The 26,214-nt window shown below is 51.6% G+C and overlaps 3 protein-coding genes across 3 annotated transcripts; 2 read left to right on the forward strand and 1 right to left on the reverse strand.

Annotated features, from left to right (window-relative positions):
* Positions 1-25: 25 nt before the first annotated feature.
* Positions 26-6,523, reverse strand: EVX2 (even-skipped homeobox 2). Its single transcript, XM_007965423.3, has 3 exons — positions 5,911-6,523; positions 4,733-5,004; positions 26-3,397 (listed from the first exon to the last, which is right to left on the reverse strand). Exons 1-3 carry the CDS (start codon positions 6,335-6,337, stop codon positions 2,672-2,674), a joined length of 1,425 nt encoding a protein of 474 aa, XP_007963614.1. The 5' UTR covers positions 6,338-6,523; the 3' UTR covers positions 26-2,671.
* Positions 6,524-15,218: 8,695 nt separating this feature from the next.
* On the forward strand, positions 15,219-18,566 carry HOXD13 (homeobox D13). Its single transcript, XM_007965425.3, has 2 exons — positions 15,219-16,270; positions 17,098-18,566. The coding sequence occupies exons 1-2, from the start codon at positions 15,490-15,492 to the stop codon at positions 17,346-17,348; spliced, it is 1,032 nt and encodes a 343-aa protein (XP_007963616.1). The 5' UTR covers positions 15,219-15,489; the 3' UTR covers positions 17,349-18,566.
* A 3,435-nt stretch (positions 18,567-22,001) lies between these two features.
* Positions 22,002-25,162, forward strand: HOXD12 (homeobox D12). The gene is made up of 2 exons (XM_007965428.3): positions 22,002-23,046; positions 23,193-25,162. The coding sequence occupies exons 1-2, from the start codon at positions 22,473-22,475 to the stop codon at positions 23,429-23,431; spliced, it is 813 nt and encodes a 270-aa protein (XP_007963619.1). The 5' UTR covers positions 22,002-22,472; the 3' UTR covers positions 23,432-25,162.
* Positions 25,163-26,214: the final 1,052 nt, after the last annotated feature.

A 26,214-nucleotide genomic window follows, 5' to 3' on the forward strand; every position in this document is an offset into this window, starting at 1 on the left:
CAATCTCTTAACAAATAAAATTGCCTTGATTTAAATAACATTTATTTTACATGACCAAACACAATAAATAACGTAATATACAAAGCTTTATAATTATTGCACATTTGTAAAATATCTTACAGTTAAGTTCATACATCCAGCAATATTTAAAGCACGAAGACTTTATTTACAGTTTTATTTCAATATAATAACCAGATCCAATGGACCTAACATATGATGAATTTATGTTAATTTTACCAACCAGCGTTCTCATCAATCATATATATTTTTGGGGGGAAATGTAAACATTATTGCCTAAAGTACCTTATATACATCTGTTAGCTGATCATAACAAAGGACTTTAACAATCTAAATAGGTAAAGCTGATAAAGGGTACCATATTTTGGTTTATTTTATTTAGCCTTAAATTATATATTAATATTTTTAAAAATGTAAACTCAGTGAATAAGAGCTGGTATAATCAATATTTTACATAAGTAGTCTCATGTTTTTAAAAACAAAAACTTAAGCTTTAGATCATTGCCATTTCATTGGGGAGTTCTCTAATATTTTATGGTAATATTTTAATAGATCCCAGGAATTTTGAAATACTGTTTCCCCTTTATATATTTTCCATTTGATGGAAATAATTTCTCCTGGAAAACTAATTCTTTCAAAAGTTTACTGAAAGCCTATATTTAGGAAATGATATTTTAAAATCCAGTGTCTTTAAAATAACAATAATATGTCAGGACACAAATTTGAAATAAACCACAGAAAATAGTGCCAATGTGTATGTATACATGAATATGTGTGTATCTCTTACATATGTATTTGTTTAAGAGCACGGATATATATATGCATATACATACATATACATATATATACACATACACAAACACATGTAGGTAGCCTACCTACATTTTAATACACATACACACACATACCCACTTCGCTGGGCCTAAACATGCACTAGCAAGTTATTTTAGGGCTTCAACTCTTCAGAAAATCTCATTATGTGAGGAGCGAAGTGGCTCTGCGGGGAACATTATGGAAATATCTGGGCTTGATTTAATGAGACTGTTCACATTGGTGGAATATCAACTTAACAGAGAAAAGTCTACCCAGGGCGTCCAAGTTACCAAAATGAAATTGGCAATTGAGATGATAAGAACGTGGCTTTCTTCTGCGAAATCACTTCAGGTAACAGAGATAACATTAAATAACATACATTCTATGCACCAAGAACAATGTTTTATGTACCGAGTCTCTTATCCGTCTCTCCTAATGACTTCCCTTAGCGGGTTGTTAGTACTTGACAGCAGGTCTCCGTGCGGGGAACTTTTCTCCAATTCCACATTCAAAGGAGGTCCATCAGAGAGCATGATTGGCAATTTTCGTCATAATCTGCACATTATTAGCATCAAAATTGACGTGGCAGTTAACACTGGTGGGTTTTGATGTACCTTTCTTCAAGTTCAAGTAAACCCCTCCAGTAGCCAGGTTGGCAGAGCGGGTCTCAGCAACCCAGCGGTGGCTTTGCAGAGGCGAAGGCGCAATAGACATGCGTGAGAAATATGCCAAGAACCATTTCACCCGAGGAAAAGCAAAGCGAGGAGGGAAGGGGACGAGGGGCATAGAGAGTTCTAACTTAGAAAAGTGTCTAAGGAAATGCTTTAGGATAATACTAATATATCTAGAGATTCAAGTATTTCCCAGATCGAGTGGAACCCGGTAGTTGGAAAACTGAGCTGAAAAAACCTCTTCAAATACTACAGCGATCTATCAATCTTGCCCCCACCCCCAACCCCTTCTTTTCCCTTCCCTGGCCTGGCTGTGGCATCCTCTTTTGCCATCACTTTTTGCATAAAATATGCAAGATGCTTCCATTCCATCAGCACTGAAACCAAAGACCAAAAGAGAGAACGGTGTTGGACCGAGAAGGAGGCGGCGCAACGGCCACCCCTTCCAGCACCTCGGGTTTGTCCTTCCCGGGGAAGGCGGCCACAGCCCTACCCGCCTTGCTCCTGAACGCAGTAAACAATCTCACAAACACAACCGCCGCTGCCCAGGCTCTCCATCCGCCCTCCCGGCCTTCTCAGACCTCCGTTCTCCCGCTCTCTTCGGGCAGGGTCCCTAACAAGCTCAGGCTGAAGAAACATTTGCCACCTCCCCCACCCTCGTTGAAAGAAAAGGAAGGATGGAAGAAAAAGAGCAGCAGCGAGAAACCTCCGGGGCGACTCCTCCCCCGCCCCCAAGCACCAGCACACAGCATCCCCCTCTGTCTTTGTTGTGGTTCTCCGCTGCTTCCGGCCACGCGGTTCAGCCAAGCGACCCGGGCCTGAGAGCGCACAGCCAGAACTAGCTTAGGGGGCGACGGGTTTGTCTTTGGGGAACCAAGCGCTCAGGACAGAGGTGGCAAGTGGGTCCTGGGAGCCAGAAAACAGAGAAGGGCGAACGGCTGGGTGGCAAATACAAAAATAGAAATAATTTAGGGGGATGCCTGCCAGGCTTCTCCGCCTGCTCTTTCTCCCCCAATTCGGGGCAGGTTCCCTTCGGCCTCCTGCACCCCGGGGCGCCCCCTGGCGGCAGCGGTAGCAGCGGGCAGCGCGCGGAGGGTTCAGGGGGCTCACAGGGGACTCCCGGGCACACTCAGAGCGGCGGGCACGGCCCCCTGGCGGTGGCGACGTAGTTATCTGGTGAGCGGAGCCTCGTCCCTCTGGTCCGGCGGGCTCACGGCCGTCTTACTAAGCACTGCGGCCGAGTAGGGCAGGAAGCCGCTCTCGGAACGCGGCGCCGCCGCGCTGCAGCCGAAGTCCGAGCCTCCTCCGGCCCCTGCGCCCCCGCCGCCGCCGCCGCCACCACCGCCGCCACCGCCACCCCGGGAGCCCAGGGCTGCGGCAGCTGCTGCCGCGGCTGCTGCCGCCGACTGACTGTTGTGGCAACTGAGGCACGAGCAGGGTGCAGAGCCGCCGCTGGGGGGCGCTCCGGCCGCCGCCGCGGAGGAGGCCGCAGCCGCTGCTGCGGCCGCGGCCGCGGCGGCCGAGGCCGCGCTGTTGAGCCCTGCGGCGGCCGCGGGAGCCTGGTAGAGACCAGGGTGGCGGAAGCTACATAGCAGTTCCGGCCGAGAGTAGGGGTGCGAGAGGGCGCGGAAGGTGTCCAGTGGCCGGATGGAAGTAGCGAAGGGCGACGAAGCCGCGGCCGCCGCACCGGAGGCTGCAGCCGCGGCCGCCGCCGCCGTGACGCCCACGTGCGGGTAGTAGTGCAGCGGCACGTGCGAGTGGAAGGGGTAGGGCAGGCTTCCGGTGGCGGCCGCGTGCGTCATCATGTAGGTGTAGAAGCTGGGGTCCGCTGGGTGCGGCCAGGACATCGCCAGGCGCTGCCGCTTGTCCTTCATGCGCCGATTCTGGAACCACACCTGCGGGGAGAGACGCGCCGCAGCCCGGGTTAGGGAGCGCCCCGTGTTCCCTGCTCCTGTCCCGGGACCTCTGCCCCTCCCGGACCTCTGAATGGCTTGGCCTACTTCTCTGCGACCAAGCCCAACCCCGAGTATCCTGTGCTCTCCCAGCTGGGAAAGTGTGAACGGCCGTGTGTGGACCGCCGTGGGCACACCGTTCTCAGCGAAGAGGGTCCTCTCCCCCGCGTCCGGTTGCTGCTGCTCCTCAGGCTTTTACTCCCTTACTTCTTGCTGCGACTTTTTTGTCCCAACCCAACCTTTCCTCTCCCTCCTGCCACCCACCAGTGCCGGTCTCGCCGAGCACCCCTCTCTCAATCCCAGGATTTGCACAGGGATTCTGGGCAGCCTTTGAAGAGAGGCTGCCGCTCAGCTTTTCTGAGAGGTCTCTGCGCGAAGTCTTGAGCCCTCAGAACTGCAAGGACCTGTCCCTAGGGGCACGGGTCCGATTTTGATATTGAAGGGATGATTTCGTTGGAATCGTTTGCCTTAAATGAGTGGGTAGAGCAATGTCTCCATAAACGGGGAAGGTTACGTTTCCACCCCTCCCAACACTATCTAATAAAGACATCATTCGTCACAACTCTAAATTAAAGAAAGCCCGATCAAACCACAGGGAGACTTCCACACTCCTCCCCTACCCTGTGGAGTTTTTTTCTTTTTCTGCAGTGTCGAACGCTCCATGAAGGGCTCACCAAATCGCCTAACCTCCCGGCTATCTCTCCCAGACGTATAATAAAATTAATAACCTAAAGTTATATATAAATAAGGACAATTTCGTTGCATTTTTCCCCGCAGGAAGTTGCCCTTTTTTCATTGCCCAAGAGGAAAATGTTTAGGAAACTACTGTCTCAAACCAATCGATTTTTAAAATACAGTATATTTTTCTCCATGTAACGATTTATGCGGAAAATAAATCTCCAAGCTCAAGAGCAAATGAAAAGTTTCATCTCTGGTTCCTGCTTGAGGAACAAAGACCAACTGGGCTTGCCGCCTAGGGGAAAGTGGGGCCGTGGATATGGGCGAGGGGGCATCTGGCCAGGCGTTGGGCACAATGGAGCAGAGGCAAGTGCTTTCAGCATTGGAGTGACCATTCGGGGGCCTTCTTAGATCCGTCAGGCGGGACAACCGTTCGGATTCGGTAGCCGAGAAATAAATAAGCCAATTCCTTTGGTGACTACCCCCCGCGGATTTCCAGACCCTCAGCTAAATCTAGCCACCCAGAAAGGGGAAAGGGGAAAAAGAAACAACCCAGATGCCCCCGGGGAGGCCAGAGCAGGCACGCACTGGAATCGATACCTTGATGGTGGTTTCGGGCAGGTTGAGCGCCGCGGCCAGCTCGCACCGGCGGGGCCGCGACACATAGTTCTCCCGGTAGAACTCCTTCTCCAGGCGCGCGATCTGCTCGCGGGTGAAAGCCGTACGGTAGCGCCGCACTTGATCCGCGCCAGAGCCGGAGCCACCCAGCGCCGCGCCCCCGCCGCTGCCTCCGCTGCCTCCATGCAGGCTTCCAAGGCCTGAGCCCGATGCCGACGTCGTGGTGCCGGCAGCCGAGCCGCTCTCTGCGTACCCTGGCAAACAAACGGCCAACAGCGCATGAGTGGCTGTAGGGCCAACAACCCCGCGCTGGTGCTGCGCTCGGATCGGGGAAGCCCCGTCAGGAAGGAGAGTCGCTGCCTGAATTGATGGGGTCTGTCATGCTTACAAATTGCTGCGGTTAATGGAATCAATAAAGTTTGGGGAGTCCTTCATAAGCAAATAATAGAAACGGAATTATGAGATTTCTTTTTTAATAATTAGAAATTGTCAACTAAGGAGGAAAAGTGGCCGAGGGAAAATGCCTACCTCTGGGCGCAGTTTGGGAAGCTCTGGGATTGCCATGGTCTGGAGACCGCAGGGCAGCTTTCTGTATGGCCTCTAACCTTTATTGAGTCTTCGGGGTTTCAAATATTTTAAGAGTTCCAAGACAGCAGCAGCTCAAACCCAAGCCAATAGGGGGTGAAATCTACTTTTCAACTCTCTCCAGCTGACCTTAGCAGAGACGCCCGGCGAGGCTTCCGCCGACTTACCCAGAAGAATGCCCCCTCCATTTGGCCCTGAAGGCTCAGAGGCACCGGAGTTCAGAGTAGTTGCCCAGCGTACCTTTTCCAAAAGCAACTCGGCTGCTGACTAAGTAAGGGTCTATCGGCTCGCTCGGGCTCTCAGACACGAGCGCAGAAACATTTTCTCGGACTCAGGAGCGAGGGCGGGTGGGCCTGGTGTTCCAGGCTCCGCAGGCCTGAGCCTTGCGGGAAAACTCAAGGAGCAGGAAGGGAGGGCACGGTCCCAGACATGCGTCCCGCCCCCGCCCGTGCTAGCTCGGTGCAGCTTGCTGGTGGAGGGTCTGAGAGGGGCAAAGGCACCGGGAAGGGCTGGCGGGGGCCGCGGAGGAGCAAAGAGAATGGGACTGAATTGCGCGGTGCGGCCGGCGCGGTTACCTTTGCCATTGTTTTCCTTGAGCTGAGCGGTGCCGAGGCCACCGGGGGAGCGCAGCGCGGAGCAGCCCACCTCCACGTCGCTGCTCATGTCGGCCTCGGCGGCCGCCTCTGAATAATGGCCCGGCTTCTTGCGGCTCTCGGCGGCAGAGGAGATTTCGGAGGAGACGGTGCTTTCGCTGCCCGTGTGCTGCAGGTTGAACAAAGTGTCTATTTCGAATTTGCCCTTGGCGGGGAGGTCTCCCAGAGCGCCGTGCAGGGGGGCAGACGGCAGGCGCGGGCTGAGGCGAGCCGGGTGCTGCGAATTTTCCAGGGCCTCGAGCACAGCATTGCCAGCCGAGTCGGACAAATTGGAGAATCTCTTGCCAGCCGTAGGGCTGTGCAGCCCTCTTTCCATCAGAATCATCTCTTTTCTTATTCTTTCCATCATCTCAGCTTTCTTAAAAATGTCACAGTGGCCCTACTGTCCCGTCCTAATGATAGGCTGCGCCTAGGGCTAATTCTCATTCAGCCCCAGCGAACGCCTCTAAATATTATTATCTCTTTCGGAGGGAGGCGGAAAAATTGTGGGATGCCAGAGCGAGGGAATGACTGGTCAAAATGACCCATACATCCTTCCGAGCCCGAGATGTCATTCATCAAAAAGTAGCGCCCGCTCGTCATTAAGGTACGAATGACGCTGTTCGAATAATCATTTATTGTAACAGGTTTATAAGCAAATAAATACACGCTCCTGTCAGTGGGTAATGAAGGCAGCTTCAGAGCAGACAAATAGATCCAGGTAGGAGGCGAGAAGAGACAAGTGAGGAGGAAGGCTCCGGTCCTTTGCCCGCTCGGAGCCTGTTCTGCTCGCCCGGGGGTTTGGCCTCGGGGGTGAAATTGACAGTCTGATTAATAGAGCGCGCCGCGGCACATTTCCCCCTTCATTTAGGGGCATCATTACGCTCTCAGTTTGCTGGGTTGCCCCTTAGGTCCTAATCATGCAGCGCCTTCCTCATTTTTCCTTGGACACAGATATGTATTAAATAATAGATAATGGTTTGACTTTCCGGGGTAGATCCTCGGGAAGGTTTTTTTTTTTTATTTTTTTTTTTTTCGTTTTGTTTTAACATTTACAAGCTGCGGGCGTAAGTGGGGGGAGATAAGGGGGAGGATGCAGGAAGAGTTGCGTGCGTAAGGAGAAGACCTTGCGCCTCTCCTGTCTGGATTACTTATCTTTCGGATTTCAGAACCAAATATGTATTTTATTTAACAAATAGGATGCCAGAGTTCTCTCCCTCCCTATTTCTTCACCTCAGCCTGAATGCTCTCCTCCCACCCCGGGGGTGGGTGGATGGGGAGAGGGAGAGAGCGAGACAGAGACAGAGAGAAAGATACACACACACACACACACACACAGAGAGAGAGAGAGAGAGAGAGAGAGAGAGAGAGAGAGAGAGAGAGAGATCCTAGAGTTTTGGAAGCGCTTTCTTGCTACGTGGCCGCGGAGGTGCATTGGGCCCGCGCCTCCAAACGGAAATCATTAGGTCCTCTGATTTTCTAACACCGTTTGCAGAGTGAGATCTGAACTCGAAGTCCCCGGTTTTTTACTTTTATAATCCTGCTGATAGCCTTCTCGCCTACGCACTTTCCCGAGGGGAAACGAACTAGGCTGAACGATTTGATAGCAGAATTCGACAGCTAACTTTAAACACAGTGGAGATTTACAGCGCCATACGGGCGCTCCGAATCCACTTTCACGTTGCCAGATTTTCCCCTCCCTCCTCAAATGGAATTATTTGCGGCAAAGGCGCTGGACTTCGAGGTCAAAAGAGGAAAGAGGAGACAGCCTTCTTCCCCTACCTCCCTGCTGCCCTCCCTTTTCTTCCTTCTCTCTTTCCTCCCCTCATCAACCCCAGCCCCTTACCTGCGGCCACAGGTATTCCCAGCGTTGAGTCTGGGCGCAGAGAGTCGCCGAACAGCCTTACCGCAGCTCTCTGCGGCCTGGGCTTGGCGGCTGAGCCTCTTGGCGATAACTTTGATTGTCATAATGACGCCGGTGGCAACCATTTTAAGGAAGATCAATCTTCACTCAAGGCCGCTCCTCATCTCCCGCAGTTGCGCCCAACCCTCCCTGACCCTCCAAGCACTGTGCCCGCCCGCCAGCGGCCCAACGGGAGAGATTCGCGGACACTGGCGGAGGCGAGGGAGGACGGGGATGGAACGCGGAGGTCCGCCCGTGAGCTTCTGAAGCGGCTGAGAGACCCTGACAATCTGGGCGCTGGGCGCGGTCCTGCATCCCCGCATTTAGCGTCAACCCAGACCCCAACCAGGACCCCCTCCTCTCCTTTCTCCCGACATACCCAGAACATTGGGGTGCGTTAGGGGGGCAAACTCGAGATCTATTTGCCTATCGTTCTTGGCGCTTTCGTTTTAACCTTAGACCCGTTGGGGGCGCGTCAGGAATGTAAGGGGAGGCGAAGTGTGAAGTATATTTATATACATATATACACACATATAGTCAATGCCAAAAGTTTATCTTCTGTTCCCCTCGGCGCCAACTTATTTCCACAACGTGAGCTTTGCTTAGAAAATCAATTCCACCTATTTAAGGTAATAAACGGAAAGCTCGATAGACAGGCGGTGCCTGGGGGAACGGGTAACCGGTGGGGAACGCAGAGTGAGCATCCGGCACCGGAACTGGGACTTGACCCAGCGTCCATCTCTGCCCCTGCCCCATTGGCCACCCAGCTCCGAGCTCCCTGAGTTCTCATTGCGCCGGCTTTGGGGACATCAGCGCGGTGGGAGCCCAGCCCTGCCAACGCCCCCACCTGCTCCCTCCCTGCTCCGCAGCCGGGATGCCCAATTCTACCATGCCTTGCAGTCGCTGCCCCTGTGACCCGGGAAGGGTCCCCCTACCCAGTCCTCGCTTGCTCCAGGGACTGAATGAGACACCTTGGTCCAGGCTTGGGTCGTGCTGGGTTGGTGGGGGGCGGGGGGTGGGGTGCAAGACCCTGGCGGGAGTGTGGGTGAGCTGAGGCACTGCTTGGGCGGAAATCCGTGTATGCCTTTATTGCTGTCGTTTGGCGCCCCCATCTGTTTTCCTCGCGGTTTCGTCTGCTGTGAGTTGGTTCTCAAGTCGGAGACGCAGTCACTGGGAACTAAGGTGAGGACTGACGACGCCCTCCTCTATCACTCAGCCCAAGGGTCTCCCACATCTTCCCTTCCTCTGGGACCTGACGCCTCTAGTCCCAAAGGCTGCGCCAAACCGGACCTCAGTCTGTTGAAAGGGAAAACACTGTTTCTCAGCAACACTTTCATTCATTAGTGGCTTTGAAAACTATTTTTGCACCTTTTAAATTACACTGATATTGCATTTCTAGCACGTTTATTACAAAAAACATGTCAGAGACCATGTCAGTGAAACTACTCACAGTAAAAGACACCTACAATGTTTCCACTAAACTGGGTGTAGCAGGCAATAATGTTTCATGGGCTACAGTGACCATTCCATTCCAATATTTAATGTCCATTTATTTATTTAGAGATTCCACACCCACTAGTAGTAATATTGCCTAACTTATATGAAGCTCTTACTATGCAATTCCAAGTGCTTTTTACGTGTTATCTCAGCTAAGGTTCACAGCAACTCTGTGAGATTTGAACTATTATCCCTTTTCCAGAGATTATGAGCCAGAGGGGTTCAGGGACTTGCTCGTGATTTAAACTTATATCTGATGATAAAGTCAAAAGGGTTGTTTAAAGCCTTGGGCAGCATTTTTTAGGTTAATACTCTCATTTTGCCTATGTCTTATGTAAATACAGGCCTACCTCAAAAACACTGAACCTATATAGAGGGTAGTAAGAAGAATGTAGTTCCCTTTATTTGTGTGTGTGTGTGTGTGTGTGTTTTGGTGGTGGTGGTGGTGGTGGTGGTGGTGGTGGTGGTGGTGGTGGTGGTTTTTGTTTGTTTGTTTTTGAGACAGAGTCTCACACTTGTTGCCCAGGCTGGAGTGCAGTGGCAAGATCTCGGCTCACTGCAACCTCTGCCTCCCGGGTTCAAGCGATTTTCCTGCCTCAGGCTCCTAAGCAACTGGGATTACAAGCATGAGCCACCATGCCAGGCTAATTTTTGTAATTTTAGTAGATACAGGGTTTCACCAAATTGTCCCGGCTGGTCTCGAACTCCTGACCTCAGGTGATCCGCCCGCCTCAGCCTTCCAAAGTGCTGGGATTACAAGCGTGAGCCACCGCGCCCCGCCCTATTGATGTTTTTTGATGAAATACCCAAACTTGCACCTCTCCCAGAATGTGAAGGCCAAGGCTGGGAACAGGCCTGTCAAATGTTCCGGGTGGTTTGATGCAGCCTCTGTGACCGTCAAGGCCTCTTACCCACTACCAAGGTACAGAACCTACTAGATAAGACAAGAATCCAACCTAAGCGTGCATGCTTTGGCAGAAATTTTTAAGATGGTGTGGGGAGTACAGGAAGGACTTCCTTCGCATGGACTGAAAAGCCCTTTTTGTTCTAAAGGAGTAATGACTTTGAAGAGGCCTAATTTTTTGGTTCGGCTTCCAGACTAAATATTTGTTTCTTGAGCAGCAGCGGGTCCTCTGAGGTGAAGTGGTAAACACTTTTGGCCTATGACTGCGGGTAATAAAAATCTATCCAGGCCGCCCGAGGGGAGGGGCGCCGGTAAAGCCGGAGCTGCAGCGAAGCCCAGGGTCTGCCGCTGCCGAAGCCTGGCTCTCCTCTTACGCTGGGGGCTGCGGGCAGTTGGGGCCGACAACCTGCGAGCCCGCCTTGGGACGCATGCTCGCTCGACAGCTGGGGCTGCAGGGTGCGATGGGACAGTAGGACCGCGAAAGCCTGGGCTTCGAGCCTCGGGCTCCCTGTCTTTAGGCAAAGTGCGGTTTCCACGGCTGCAGGTTTCGCTGCATAAGGGAAGACTCGGATTTGGCGACTCCAGTCCTCACTTCGCGGTGGCAACTTTATGCTCCCATCCCTCGGTAGGCTAGCTTCTAGCTCTCTGTCCCTTCCGGGTCTCTCTGGTTGCTTTTGTCTTTTCTCCTCCCTCTTCCGTCGCAATCCCGCGCCCCACGGAGGACGGTCGTGGTGCGGGAGTTGGGGGATACCTTCTTCCTGGGCTCTGGGGCTACGCAGACCCGTCGCCTGCCAGGAGCTCCTGTGCCCTCAGACGCCACGGGAAAACTTGCAGGGACATCTAGCGCCAGGCGTGGGGAACTGCGCGCCGCCGGGCTGGGAAGTGGAGCCGAACGCTGCCCCTCCGCCTCCCTCTCGGCTCCCCCTTCATACTTGGGCACTTTCCTCACCTTCAACCCTTTGCCCTGCCGGTAAGGACAATGTGGATTCCCCATAGAGACAACGGATTCTGCGGAATGGAGATAGGTAGGTAGACAGACATTTTCTTTTATCTCAAGCGACCGACAGAGTGAGATTTACTGGACTTAACAATGGTTTTGCTAGGGAAGTGTATTCCAGGGACAACCCCTCACCTTGAGACGTCGGATAAAACTACAGCAAATTAGGGTCCCAGCTTTTATTTTCCAAAAAAAGGTAACAAGTTACTCTGGGCCTCCGGCTCCTGCCCCACCCTCCTGCGTCCCTTTCACAGTGAGATTAGTGCTTCTCTTCAAAGGAAAAAATCCTCACTGTGTTTGATTTTCTCCAAGGCTGGAGAAGTTCTCTCCATCCCAAAGAAGGGCCCACTGTCCTGCACGAGGCAAACCTGTTTCCAGCAAATAATGTTTCTGGTTTGGAGGGGATTTGGGACTGTTGTTGCTGCAAATGATTTTCATTTGATAAAGCGTAATCGTGTTGTGAAACCCAAACGGAACATGTCTCCAAGGTAGAAGGTACTCAAATGTGGATTCCATTGTCTGGCTGTTGCTGGGGTCTCCTTTTTTCACACTACGTTTTGTTTGTTGTTATTTCTTTTGATATTTCCAGGCTGAGTAAAACTCAGTGTTGCCTGGAGAGGGAAAATTAGCTCCAAAGTTGGCAGAACACAGATTTTGTTAAGAACACTGCCCAGCCATTTCTGCTAGACTTAAGATTTTACTTTGGAATTAAGACTCTATTTCTACACCAAATATTTGGCTTCTTACAAGTTAATTAGGAGGGTGTCCTGCACTTCCTGATCTTGGCCATCAAGACAAATGCTTTCAAAGGAGTCCCCAGGACCCCACTCTGATAGAATCCTGTGATCCTGGCCTTAATGGCCACTGATTATGTGGTTAATTGAGCTCATTGCTGTCTTGGCAAGCAGAGCAACTTCAATAAATCTAAATCACAGCCTGTATCTGCCCGTTCCCCCAACCTAGGACAAGAGCAAAATTTGAAAGATCATATACTAGGATGAAAGGAGAGAATATGACCTCCAGAACAGCACTGATGCTTAAAAAGGATGCCTCTGGAGGAAAAGGAGGAAGAGGAGCAAGTGATGGGAGAGTACAATGGGACTTTGGGCACCAAAGGGCCATCCTGAGTTTTTCACCAAAATCGGGAACAGCGGCAAAACTGGTTTCACTGAAGAAGACATGGATGTTTGGAGACATGCATAGTCTCCAAGGATTTTCACTTAACAAAGCCCATTTCTGTTGTTAAGACCCCTGCATAATGCACCCATGCACAAACACAAGGCTTGGTCTGTGCTCCTGGCCGGCTAAAGAAAGTGATTCCCATTAAGTTTAAACCTGAATGAAATGTTTCTGCAAATTCAGTCTCAAAATTCCTCCCCTACCTGGCATCCCCAGCTTGTAAACTATGTGTCTCATTAGTTCATAAACAAAGCAGCCCTGACTTTGCCTGGTACTCAACCACAGCCCCAGTATCCAGTAGCATTTGCCCTGAGGTGCTGGGCTTGGGGGCCCAAGTGGACCAAGTCAGACCCCCTTTCCTCAGGACAAAGCCCTCCCACAGGACTGGGACCCCAAAGGCTATGCTGGAAGCAGGTTCAGCAGCAGGATATCAAGGGGCAAAGCTCCTAATTAAAAATCTTCCTGGCTTCTGAACGTTCATTAGGATGGACCTAGAAACCTTTTGCCCTGCTCTGAGAGGGTCCCACAGGGCTTTTGGAAGCAGAGCCACCACTGAGAAATCCCTTTCAACCTGAGTAATAATTCAGATTTTTCTCCCACTCCTGCACAATTTAGTTTGCTGAATGGAAAATTCAGCCAAAAGTGATGGGCTGCTTGAAATCAACAAAACTTGACACATTCTTCCCATTTTCATTTTACTTTATTTATTGTTAAACACATAATTGATCATTAAACTGCACTTATCAGTGAGAAAATGAAGTGGAAGCCCAAGGCACAAAACCACAAGGATATTTAATTTTAAGAGACTTTAAGTTTGTTGGTTCTAGTTATATCTTAGAAATATTTCAACGAATTTGTTTTTTGGAGTCATAAAAAGTTAAAACTATCTTCATGTTTTCTCTGAGGAAGAAAAAATGAGACAAAGAGAAAATAAAAGCATTTCAGGGTGGCCCATGGTTGGTGGTTTGGTACCAAAATTTTTTCATAAAGACCCAGCCAAACCCTTTTTAAAAGTTAGCAATCCCGTCGCCTCGCCACGGTTAGCCTTTTTAAAATGTCGGTCGAACTTTCATTGCTGACTTTTGCCTTGTTTTCCCAAATAGTGAAAAAATAGTTCTCATCAGCAAACTTCTATTTCCTGTGATTTCCTGTAAAATTCAGGCCCCTCCCATCTCAAATTTGATCGCGAAGATGTTGAGAACTTCAAAAACATGAAACGAATTTTCTTGCTTTTCCTTTCCAACACCCCTCTCATAACTTTCCGCTTTATTTGAGCCTTTTATGGTTACTGCGTTTTGCGTGTCAACACTCCTAACACCAGCAGCCCACCCTGAAATGCCAGGCCAGGCCAAGGAGGGCCTCCCTGGCTCTCTTCCTCATCTTACTCAGGGAGCCTTTGGTCGGGGGAACAGTGGTGCTGGGTGACAAGCTCTCACCAATCACAGGCTTAGGGGAGTGATTTTCTTGGAGATGGGCTGGCTTGGGGAGTGTGTGCCACAGAACCAAATGGGCTCTGAAGGATCCCATATCCACCCCCAGAATCCTGGGCTCATTGGATCTAATATTGTTCCTAAGGCAGAGCCCCACAGTCACAGCAGGACTCTCATTGGTGCCCCATTAGTTGCTGAGATTGAGGGATGGTGGGCTGGAGCTCTGAGGCTGAGGAGCAGCAGAAAGGGATGATGAGGGATAGGGCTGTAATCCCTAACACCCTGGCAGTATGGTTCCAGAGCTGGACCTAGCCCCACCAGCACTGCCGTGAGCCCACCTGACCCCTTGAAGTCAGACCGTTTGTCTGGGCTGCTCCTATCACAAACTCCGAATTTGCTTGGAACAAGCGCCCTCTTAATTTGCCCCTCTCAGTTCTCTGCAGTTGGCAGCTTGGAAAAGGAAGCGAAACAAAGGTCCCTGGGAAAGTGAAGTTTTTAATTAATTTGGTGTGAGGAACGGGCGGGAGTGGGTGGTGACTGCAAAATGCGAGGCCGGTCGGCTGCTGGAGAGACACAGAAGTTTCACGGCGGGCGGCTGAGTGGCTTTCTTCCCCGGCGCCCTTCTCAGAGTCTTTCTGCGGGTCGAAGAAGGACCCGTGGGAGCTGAGGGGCCCAGGTCGGAAGCGACTCCCGGCTGGCCCAAGAGTAGAGGCCAGTAGCGTTGGGTAGGCATCGATGGACTTTTCTCTCTGGCACAGATTGTCAGGCTCACTGCGCCGATGCTTGTCTTTCATCAGTTTAAGTCTCTGCCGCCAGCCCCAAGGGCGCTTTGTGGGCATTTTCCGGACGGACAGCGTGAGGAAGGGTCTGCTCCAATGCCTCTTATCTGTGTGAAATGCCTTTGCCGGGTACCATTGCGCAAGGTAGGGCAAATTAGCTCACTCAGATTTGGGGTCTAGAGGTCGACTAACTGAGGGATTCAGCAACAGGATAAAAAATGGGCCTGTTTTCACATCATTCTGATCATCTCTGTCCTTCGTCTTCATTTTGCTGTGCAACTCGGGGAGCCAAAGAGAGGTGGCAAAAACAGCGGTTGCCGAGACAAGGCGCAGGCCTCGGCGCCCGCCTCAGTCGCAGACAGGGCCTGGGATGGGCCGTCGCGCAATCAACTCGTGGGGGTGGCTGCAGCGCGTACGCCTGGGTCTGGGGGAGGGCGGGAATGGAAGGTGGACCCTGCAAGGGGCAGGAGAAAGGTGGGGACCGGGGTGGGTGGGTCCAGCCGGGAGCCAGGCTCCCCCGCGTCCCTACCCCCACGTGGCCGCACGCAGCCAATGGCACGCCCCCGGCGGGCGCCATCGGGGCGGGAGGCGGCCCCCCGACCTGCCCAGGCCCCCTCCCAACCTGAACTTCGTTTTTATAAACGTCCCACGATGAGCTAACCTGTTGGAGGGCGGGAGGGCCGGAGGCGGGAGGCTCACAGAGGGAGAGAGGGCTAGAGGAAGAGGGCGGGAGCGAGCGAACCAGAGAGAAAGGAGAAGAGGGAGGAGGCGCGCCGCGCCATGGTGTCCTGCGCGGGGCCAGGGCCAGGGCCGGGGCCAGGCCAGGCCGGGCCATGAGCCGCGCTGGGAGCTGGGACATGGACGGGCTGCGGGCGGACGGTGGGGGCGCCGGTGGCGCCCCGGCCTCTTCCTCCTCCTCCTCGGTGGCGGCGGCGGCGGCATCAGGCCAGTGCCGCGGCTTTCTCTCCGCGCCTGTGTTCGCCGGGACACATTCCGGGCGGGCGGCGGCGGCGGCTGCGGCGGCGGCAGCGGCTGCAGCGGCAGCCTCCGGCTTTGCATACCCCGGGACCTCTGAGCGCACGGGCTCCTCCTCGTCTTCGTCGTCTTCTGCTGTTGTAGCGGCGCGCCCGGAGGCTCCCCCAGCCAAAGAGTGCCCAGCGCCCACGCCTGCTGCGGCCGCTGCAGCGCCCCCGAGCGCTCCAGCGCTGGGCTACGGCTACCACTTCGGCAACGGCTACTACAGCTGCCGCATGTCGCACGGCGTGGGCTTACAGCAGAATGCGCTCAAGTCATCGCCGCACGCCTCGCTGGGAGGCTTCCCCGTGGAGAAGTACATGGACGTGTCAGGCCTGGCGAGCAGCAGCGTACCGGCCAACGACGTGCCAGCGCGAGCCAAGGAAGTATCCTTCTACCAGGGTTATACGAGCCCTTACCAGCATGTGCCCGGCTATATCGACATGGTGTCCACTTTCGGCTCCGGGGAGCCTCGGCATGAGGCCTACATCTCCATGGAGGGGTACCAGTCCTGGACGCTGGCTAACGGGTGGAACAGCCAGGTGTACTGCGCCAAGGACCAGCCACAGGGGTCCCACTTTTGGAAATCTTCCTTTCCAGGTAGGGGCGATGGAGAAAAGGGACCTACACGAGGGAGGGGGAGAGAGAAGAAGAAAAGAAAGGACTAAGAGTATTCGCCCCTGCTTGGGAGTGGGTGCCTGTGCTCTACACCTGACCGGGGTTAACCCAGTGGAAGTTTGTCCAGTTCGTGTGAAATCTGTAAATTCCTCCTCTGATTTCAACTGCCTCCGTCACTGCCCTTTCTTTCCTTGTGTGCAGCGCAGACACGTTTTTCTCCTAAAATTGAGGGTCTCTGCGTGCCGTTTTTTCGGACCTCTCCCTTTTCTCCTAAAGAGGCCTTTTTCCTAAGAAGCCTCACAGAGTTGCAACCTCCCCTCCCATTTTCAGACATTACTGCTCCAAGATGACCACTAAAGCTTGTTAGATCAAGCCCGCAAGCTCCATACACAGGAACGCAGGAAATCAAAATCTGAGCAAAAGACCTGAATTTGTATGTGTCTATGTATGTGTGTTTGTTTTTATACAACAGACATTTGCAGAAACTGTCCTCATGAACGTGCCCAATAACCACACCATAAAATTGCAGGCTTGTTAAGATGCTGGTTTGAGAAACTATGATAATCAATCAAATTAACTTTTGTTGTTAAGTGCAAATAATATTTCTTTAATAACAGGTAAGTAATATGTCTATGTATATAATAAAGACCAAACAGCGTGGCTTTTTTTTATTTCCTGTACCCCTGAAAAAAAAACACACACACACACACACACATACATACATACATACATACACAGACACACACAGTCCTCAACTAGGTGCTCCAAATATCCCAGCCTAATTTTTCTTGTGCTTTTGTTTGTATCAGGGGATGTGGCTCTAAATCAGCCAGACATGTGCGTCTACCGAAGAGGGAGGAAGAAGAGAGTGCCTTACACCAAACTGCAGCTCAAAGAACTGGAGAATGAGTATGCCATTAACAAGTTCATTAACAAGGACAAGCGGCGGCGTATCTCGGCTGCTACGAACCTATCTGAGAGACAAGTGACCATTTGGTTTCAGAACCGAAGAGTGAAGGACAAGAAAATTGTCTCCAAGCTCAAAGATACTGTCTCCTGATGTGGTCCAGGTTGGCCACAGACAGTTTAGAAGCCATTCGGTTGTCTCCAAAAGGCCTTTGGAAAGACTTGAATATGTATTTAATTCCTCCCACCTCCTGCCAATGGTGGCAAATTTTGTGAATTGTTTTTCTCTCTTCCCCTTATCTGGCTCTAAAACCTTCTGCTGCCCAGCCTGACTGTGTAGTTCTGATTTTTACTTGTTTATTATTGGTTTTGTTTTTTACTAGGATTTTTTTATATCTGTTTTTAATGTTCTGTTTCTCCCTCTAGGCCAGTATAAAGGGACTTGAAGTATTTTTTAATAATCCCCCCCAAAATGAATTTCAGAAGCGCCATTCTGATTTAAGGTTTCGGTTTTTTTTTAAATTACTTTATTTGTTCATTCCCAGCACTGATTATCTTCATAATCCATTAGGACAGAATGGTTTTCAGTCATTCATATCCTGTAATTATTTAATTAAATCATTAGCTCTCAGCAGTTGCCCTGAGGCAAGTGGAAAGGCAGGCAGTGCTCTGGGGTCACCAGGAAAGTCTAAAAACAGGAGGCTGAAGGTACTGTGATGGCTTTAAATGTAGCCACCTTATCAAATAGGGTTTGTATCAATATTGAAATGAAGATGATCTTTCCAACTTTGGGTGTTTTGCTTGCTGTTTTAATTGTATATTTTTAACATTTTGTAGGTTTGTGTTTTCATTTTATTTTGAAACTCATGTGTCCTCATGGATCGTGGATGCCTTCATTTCTTGAGCTCTCAATGCATATATTTAAATGGCTGCAATCAGTAGAGTGACCCACGGATGGCATAAATGCACCTCCTTCTCTTGGCCTTGAATCTATGGGTCTGGGATTGTGGCTATCTCCTCAATCCTCAAAAAGAGGCTGAATGAATGTGGCCATGGGTGGGAACTTACATACAGAACCCAGTGAAGAACCTGACTGTCTGAATAAATGCATTGGGCCTCTCATGGAGCTGTAAAGCGTCCAACAAATATGAAAAATGTGAAGTTCCAAGGTCCAAGAAGAAAAATAATGATGTTTCTGAAAGTGATGATAAATAATTACTTTTAAAGTGCTGCATATTTATGCAATTGAGAGATTATTTTTGTAGATGTAATGTCTGTGAGCTGGAATACATAGGCAGTGCTTCAGGCATTTAAAAATCACTTTTTACTCCTAGGGAGATGCCAATAAACAGAACTCTCTTGTTTCTTCTGAGTCCTTATACATTTGTTTTATTTTTTCAAGTTTGTGTTTCCTCTTGAAATGATTCTTATTTATTACAAAATCTTGATATCTTGAACACAGTTATGTTCTCTGTGGATGAAGGAAACTCAACACTAATTCTGGTTTCTGGAACCTTCATGCTCTCCACTTTTGCCCCCTTCCCTCCCTTTTGCCCATGACTTTAACGTAAGTAGTGATGTTTTAAAATGAGGATATAATTTGCAGTGTTTAAAATGATATTTTATACCAGGCCAGCTAAAAAAACAATAAAATTTTACTTTTCTTTCACTATTGTCAATTTATTTATATAGTTCTATTTATTTTTTTAATCCATATGTATTTGTATGCCTGTGCATAGAAAAACTTACTTGAAAATTTTTAACCTAGGAAGACCATTATAAATATCTGGACTAGGAAGGTCTTGAAATTAGAAAGACATATCCATATTTGGCAATCGAAAAAGAAACATTTCAAACTTATCCCATATCACCTTCTCCGGGCAGTCTGCACAGAGCAGTTGACAACTGAAAACATAATTATAAAATCTAAACTTTCAGACGCAATTTTTAGGCACTAGAATTTTCTGTTTGAGGCCTTTTTGCCACTCAGGGAAATGGCCGCTGAGGAACTGGATGACTCCTCACGGTTAGCTCCCCACGCAATCAACTCAGTTGTTGCTAACGTTTTCGTGTGTAAGTTAGTTACATACTGATATTTAAAACCTCACTGAGTGTGAAAACTCTCCTGGTGGGAGGGCTCCCTCATGACTTTGAGAGAGAAAACGCAGAGACCTAAGACTTGGAGCTACTTTCGTTTTCTCTGTCCCAGCTTGATTTCTTTCATATCTTACTGCCGACAGTGGACAGCTAACTTCGTTTTTGAGGGGGAGGGACAGAGACGGAGAGACAGAGAGAGAGATTTGATGTCGATTCAATCTCTGCAGAAGAAATAACCCATGTACAAGGGGCCACGCCATCCCCCACCTTACACTTCGGCAAGCATCGTTAGCGTTTTTGTGGTTTTTCTCAAAAGATATGTTTTCATCGGAAACGGGCACGTTTTTCCTTTCTCCTCATCGCCAACCTTCCCCTCCATTTTTTGTGAGTCCCACACTCCAGAACGTCACTCCATTTCCAGGTCTATTTCTCGGGTTTCCCATCGTGGGTAGGGGAGATTGCCTCGAGGTTTTCCTTTCATCTCTAGTTTGCATATCAGTTCCCCCACTCCCCCCGCCTTGGAGAAATAGTAGGTTTGCTGAAGATTAAAACTGTACTCAAACGCTTTCTGGAGGAATTTGGATTCAGAGCTAAATCAATAACAGAAGGAGGTTTTGTTATTTATATGCATTCCCTTTATATTCCAAATTGCGGAGAGAGGGAAGGAACTGGAAAGTGACCCAGGCACTGGGAGGGAGGCCCTTGGGGAGCCCGGGAGGCTAAGAGGGCTTGGAGAGAGGCCTTTCCTTCTGTTGGAGACAGGCGGCCGGAGGGCGCCTCAGAAACTGGGCAGGTTTTTAGAGCCGCGGGTGGGGGAACAAGGCCCCCGTGTCGCGTGATTCAAGAGGCGAAGGAAGCACTGGAGCCGGGACCCACGGCCAGACAAAGGGCGACTGCAATGCTTCCCCGCCTCTGGCAGCCCCCTGGGTCCCTCTGGCTCCGCTGTCAGGGAGCCAGTGTCAGGGGCGGCCTTGCCGCCAAGATCTCCGACTTTCGGAGGCGCTCGGCTGCGTCTGAAAGCGCGCTGTGACCGCGCGGGCTGGCGACCCCAGGGCGGCCGCACCGCCCTTCACTGTTGATCTTGACCGTGCGGCTGCGCCTCGATAGGCATGGAGCGCGCTCGCCATCTCCTGGGCGTTGAGCGGCATTGGCAGAGCTCGCTATTAGCTCCTCAGCCAAATCCTTTCCCATTCTCTAAATCACCAGCCAAGACGCCTCCCGCCACTACTTTCCACCCCGACCCTCCCTCGATCCGGGTCCACAGCTCGCATAAGACTTTGTCTGCCAGACCTCGAAAGTCATAAACCCGGGGAATGAAGTGGGAAGACTGGGCAAGGAGCAATGGAGGGAACCCTAGTTGTTCCTGTCTTTCCAGTTTTTCACTTAGTTCTTTTATGCCTTTAGTCCTAAGGCACAAACAGCTGTTGTAGGGTTGCCTAAAGGTCCGAAGGAGACACCCCTCGGCTTGGAAACAACGAGGAATCGTCTTGCACTGAAACGTGAGGAGCAGAGACTGCAGGGACTCCTGAAGCTGGAGCTTTCGGGAGTAACGAAGCTGCAGCTCCTCGAAAATAGGATGGGTTCCCCAAAATAAGAGCTCTTAGGGATCTGAGGCTTGTGTTCCCTTAAGTGTCTAGGAACTGGGGTTGCAGCTTGTGCTTGCCCCCACCTCCCAAGAGAGGACGCGAGAGAGTGAGTCTGTGTGCCTGAGCTCCTAAGGAAACCCTCTGGCAGAGCCAAAGGAGCCTCAGACGTCCCCACCCCCACGTCCTCACTCCCTCTCCCCGCCCCCCCCCCCCCCCCACCAGAGCAGGAGGAAGAGGCCGATTGCGTTCCCCAGAGCCACCCAATTGGTCGCCATAACTCACACAATAAAGTCGCAGCGCGGTGGTCAGTCTTGCCCTCCGGCGGCGCCTGTGTGGTCTCGGTGCGGGAGCCCGCGATCTAACCAATTCCAGCTTGGCTCGCAGACCGAGGGTCCTGCTGCAGGCTGAGACTGGCGCCGGTCACGGGGTCTCCAAGGGTCTTGGGATCGGAGGCAGGAGGGGGAGGACCCCTAGTCCGCTGACCGGACTAGGCAAGAGGGCCAGTGGCGGGGTCTGAGCACACCGCTCCCAGCTAAGAACTGCTGCCCTTCTCACTTCGCTGTTTGTCAGACCTGTGAACTCCCTATCCCCGGCACCCCTGGGGGCGCTGAGGCGAGGAACTCTGCTAGCCAGCTGCCTCCGAACGCCCGCTCTTCCCCGGCCAGGTGACTCTGGCTCTTCTGCCTTTCCACACCCAGTCAGGGGAGTTCGTCCTGCTTTGCCCTCCACTTGGTGGATGGGGACACCACGGAGTTCTGGTTTGCAGTGTGTAGTCCCGGAGAGGACTCCTGACGATAAAAGGAATGTAGCCATTGGCCACGATTGGTGGATCAAACTGATGGGTTCCCTGGCGGACATTCTCCATGGACCTGTATGGCAACTTCCCTGGGATCAGAGTTCTTAGCCATGGGGACACAAACCAGGAGTAGTGTGGCCTCCTTCCTGGATCCCAAACTTGGGTAGTTTGTGATGCCCTTTTTGTGTCTGCGGCCTGGGACTGAGGGCTCAAGCAGTGAATGGGTCTTTGCTGCCAGATCTCCAGGCAGAGATCTCTGGAGAAAGCCTTACTGTGGGAGTGATTGGGGTAGGAGTGACATTGCTTAGGCCAAGGGACAGAGCTCCTGGTGCCGCCGGACCGCGCCCTCTCCGGACAAGTCGAGAGGCGCCGGTTAATGGAAAATGCCTCCGCTGGAACTTAAAGCCGGTAGAAGCAAGCCGGGCCCAGAAAGCCTGCGGAAAACGGATCGCAAAGCCAATCACAGCCAAGAAGAGTCCCAAGGGACACTTGGGCAGAAGCACCCTCTTGCCCGATGTCCCCAGCTGCCGAAGCCGGGCTTGGAAACCCTCAGAGAGTTAGTCTTCGCTCAACTTGATTTGGCTCTTCTGGCAGCCTCGTCTTTCGCCATCGAACATTGCGGGTGTTATCATAATACTCTGAAGGGGGGGAAAACGGGTCGGGGGGATGTAGGCGGTGCTGAAATGACCGGCTTTGAAGAACCTGCAGGCAAAGTTTCGTCCAATCGTCTGAGCCTGTCCTCTTATTCCCGGTTGTAACTAAATACTGTTGCGAGCGCAGCCGAAGCCCTTTGTTGGAGATGTGTGAGCGCAGTCTCTACAGAGCGGGCTATGTGGGCTCGCTTCTGAATTTGCAGTCGCCAGACTCTTTCTACTTCTCCAACCTGCGGCCGAATGGCGGCCAGTTGGCCGCGCTTCCCCCTATCTCCTACCCGCGCGGCGCGCTGCCCTGGGCCGCCACGCCAGCCTCCTGCGCCCCCGCGCAGCCTGCGGGCGCCACTGCCTTCGGCGGCTTCTCGCAGCCCTACCTGGCTGGCTCCGGGCCTCTCGGCCTGCAGCCCCCAACAGCCAAGGACGGACCCGAAGAGCAGGCTAAGTTCTATGCGCCCGAAGCGGCCTCTGGGCCTGAGGAGCGCGGTCGTACCCGGCCTTCCTTCGCCCCCGAGTCTAGCCTGGCCCCTGCAGTGGCTGCTCTCAAAGCGGCCAAGTATGACTACGCGGGCGTGGGTCGTGCCACGCCGGGCTCCGCGACCCTGCTCCAGGGGGCTCCCTGCGCCCCCGGCTTCAAGGACGACACCAAGGGCTCGCTCAACTTGAACATGACAGTGCAGGCGGCGGGCGTTGCCTCCTGCCTGCGACCTTCACTGCCCGACGGTAAACGGTGCCCATGCTCCCCGGGCCGGTTTGGGCCGGGACGGGAGGTGGGGTTCAAGGGAGAGTGTAAGGGGAGGTGAACCGCCTGGGGGCGGGCAATAGACAGAGAACGGGCTGGGCTGACGTGGGTTGGGGCTGTGTTGCAGGCCTGCCGTGGGGGGCGGCCCCGGGGAGGGCCCGCAAGAAGCGGAAACCCTACACGAAGCAGCAGATTGCGGAGTTGGAGAACGAATTCCTCATCAACGAATTCATCAACCGGCAGAAACGCAAGGAATTGTCCAATAGGCTGAATCTCAGCGATCAGCAGGTCAAAATCTGGTTCCAGAACAGGCGTATGAAGAAGAAGCGCGTGGTGCTGAGGGAGCAGGCGCTGGCGCTCTACTAGCCGTGCGCATGGCCAGGGCCCGGCTGGGTCTGCCCTTTTGGACAGAGGCCTTGTTTGGGGAGGGGAATCTGGGGCTAAGGCTAAGGCTTTTCCTTTGGTTCCTTCTCTGCTAGTCCCAGAAGCCACCAAGAGATTTAGAGAGCAGGCCAGCTGGGCCTCCTTGCTTTCCTCAGTCCCTGAGAAGCCCGTGAGAAACGTGCGGCAGTACAGTGCAACTCTGGCTGGCCTTAAGGCTTCCACGTGGGGGCACTGAGGCCACCTCTCCTTGCTCCTGGCTGGGGCATTTGCACCCACCGCTCATTCTTGCTCCCTGGTACCTGGATTTTTCTGTTTCCACCCAATTCGTTCTACCTTTCCCCCTGTCTCCAGCCCCTTCAGCCTATAGCAGTTGCCTAGTTAAGGCTCAGAGTGGAAGGCCTCCTGAGGGAATGGAAAGGACGGTGGGCACAATTAGGTCTCTGCAGCAGAAGCCCTTTGTGGCAAGGCCAGTATCTTCACTCTGGAGAAAGGAAAGGGCACCATCTACCCTCCACCCTCCTGTCTGCCCTGGCTGATTTGAGAGGACAAAAGCCACACTAGATCTTCAGACTTTGGGAGGAAAAGGGAGAGAAGAGGAGGGGCTGGGTATTGGGGTAAACTTGGAGATATCTCGAAATGAGAAATGTGAAATAGGCTGGCCCCTCCAACTGGGTAGAATAGAGTGGAACCTTCATTTCCTGAGATTGGATGAGAGAGACTGGGGCTCCAGACAAAGTGCCATCTCCAGACAAGACTGGCAAATATTGCCCTACTCTCACCTTCTCATACATGCCTAGGCCAGGCCCATGAACCCTGTAACTGGATACCCAGAGCCTACCTCTGGGGAAAGGAGCTGCTGGTCTGCTTGGAAGCTCTGTTGCACAGGGAGGAGGGAGAGATATCCAGGGGGAGGAGAAGGGAGTGAACAAGAGGAGGAGGGGTGCTACACTCCAGCTGTAAATATGGCTTTCCAGTTGAGGTGAGTAAAGGTGTCGGCGCATCTTTCTTTCTTGAATTACCTTAATGGACTCTCAAAAGGGTAGGCAAAAGATCCTTCTCAAGAGTCAAGGGTTGGGGAAGGAAATCTCTTAGATTCTCCACCCAGCTAGCTGCTCTTGACAAAGCAAAGAGGACCAGAAGTTCCTCTCACCGTCTCCACCATCTGCCAACTCTACCAGAGGCCCAGCTACTGTGCCCCTTCTGAGGCATGTCTGGCCTGTCCCAGTGGAGACTTCAAGGCCCTGGACCCTGCCAGGCTTGCCTCAAGGAGGCAGGGGTTCCCAAATGCCAGGTGGAGTTGTTCTGGGTGTATTGGAGTGTCCCACCTTAATCTCAGTGAACAAAGCCTCCCTCTGGCCAGCTCATTCCACTATCCCTGCCTCTTTTCCCTCTCCTTCTGACATACAGCACTCCTCCTTCGCACCTCCTAGCATGATGCACAACAACCCAAGGATTCAGGATGCCTTCCCAAAGTCCAGTGATTTCTTTTCAGTGGAGGACCTGGCCCCAAACCTGGAGTGGGCACCTCACAGAGAGCCCTGAGCCTTAGCCCAACTGACTTCAGTTAATGTTTAGACTAATTTCATTTTCTAGGCTATCTAATAGTTATCATGCATGTTTTGTTTTGATTTTGTCGAAAACAGTAGCTTGTATATATCAGACACAATATATACAAATGTTTTGAGTGAAAATAAATATTCAGGTCTGAGCCAAGCTGTCAAGGGGCTGAAGTCAATTTTTCAAAGTGTTTTGGATTACCCCTTAATGTTTTTCAGGCCACCAAATTCGTTTTTCTTTTCTGACTGTTATTTCACCGCGGGTGTTGACTGTTCGTTAAATGAGAAAATGGCTTCCGAGGCGGTCAGGAAATGGTGTGTAAAAGCCTCGAACCAAATATGTTTGGAATATCCAAAAGGGAAGGACCACGGCAAATGTGAGTGTGTCTCACACATTAAGGGGACTCTCAGCTTGTTGCAAGCTGGGACTTCTGCACTTAGCCTAAATTCTCAAACTTTAAAGCTTGCTGTTATTCAGGGTCTGTAAAGATTTGAGGTTCCTCAAATTTCAAAACAAAACGTCTGTCTCCACAGAGTTTTGGTCCAGCTTCTCTGGAACCGGCTAGGTCCTGCTAAATCCTTGATACCAGCAGGTTTACCAGGAGCCCAGCAGACTCCCTTGGGAAATGGGTCCTCAAAACTCCCTAGCCCATCTGAACCTCTAGCTCAGTCCAGGAAAGTCAGGGCCTGCTTGCTACTCATCTTCTTGCAAACACCAGCTCCTAGCTGGTGGAGGTATAAACTAGCTTCTAGCTAGAGGAAGAATTAGCAAAACTACTAAATCGCTAATACTAAATATCCGACATTTCAACTCCCCTTCCCAGAAGCAAATTTTTAATTGTTCTTTATAATTAAATTTTTAATTGTTCTTTAATTGTATATACACACACAACTATATATACATATATGTATATATATTCAATAGGAGAGAAAGAAGCAAGAGCTGCCAAGGCCCTGTGGCTCAAAAGGATTCCCCACCTGGCTGGACACATAGAGGCTATGTTACCCAGAGCAGGATCTCCAAGTCTGACTCTGCATTCAGAGGTTTGCCTGCTCAAAAACAACTGAACAAAGGCAGAAGGCGCACTGAGCCCTCGGAAGGCTGGGGAAAGGAGGAGGAAAGCATACGTACTCAGATCCAGGCCTTAAGACAGACAACACGGAGGCCGTTTCTTTCCAAAATATATCATTAAATCATCGTGTTCTTTT

Source organism: Chlorocebus sabaeus, chromosome 10 (genome assembly GCF_047675955.1).
Source record: "Chlorocebus sabaeus isolate Y175 chromosome 10, mChlSab1.0.hap1, whole genome shotgun sequence".
In the NCBI taxonomy this organism is placed as follows: Eukaryota; Metazoa; Chordata; class Mammalia; order Primates; family Cercopithecidae; genus Chlorocebus; species Chlorocebus sabaeus.

Coding starts and splice junctions, on each gene's coding strand:
- EVX2 (XM_007965423.3), bottom strand. CDS start 6,337: ATGATGGAAAGAATAAGAAAAGAGATGATTCTGATGGAAAGAGGGCTG. Junction 5,005..5,910: donor CAAGGAAAACAATGGCAAAG/GTAACCGCGCCG, acceptor TTTGTTTGCCAG/GGTACGCAGAGAGCGGCTCG. Junction 3,398..4,732: donor TGCCCGAAACCACCATCAAG/GTATCGATTCCA, acceptor CTCTCCCCGCAG/GTGTGGTTCCAGAATCGGCG.
- HOXD13 (XM_007965425.3), top strand. CDS start 15,490: ATGAGCCGCGCTGGGAGCTGGGACATGGACGGGCTGCGGGCGGACGGT. Junction 16,271..17,097: donor TTGGAAATCTTCCTTTCCAG/GTAGGGGCGATG, acceptor TGTTTGTATCAG/GGGATGTGGCTCTAAATCAG.
- HOXD12 (XM_007965428.3), top strand. CDS start 22,473: ATGTGTGAGCGCAGTCTCTACAGAGCGGGCTATGTGGGCTCGCTTCTG. Junction 23,047..23,192: donor GCGACCTTCACTGCCCGACG/GTAAACGGTGCC, acceptor GCTGTGTTGCAG/GCCTGCCGTGGGGGGCGGCC.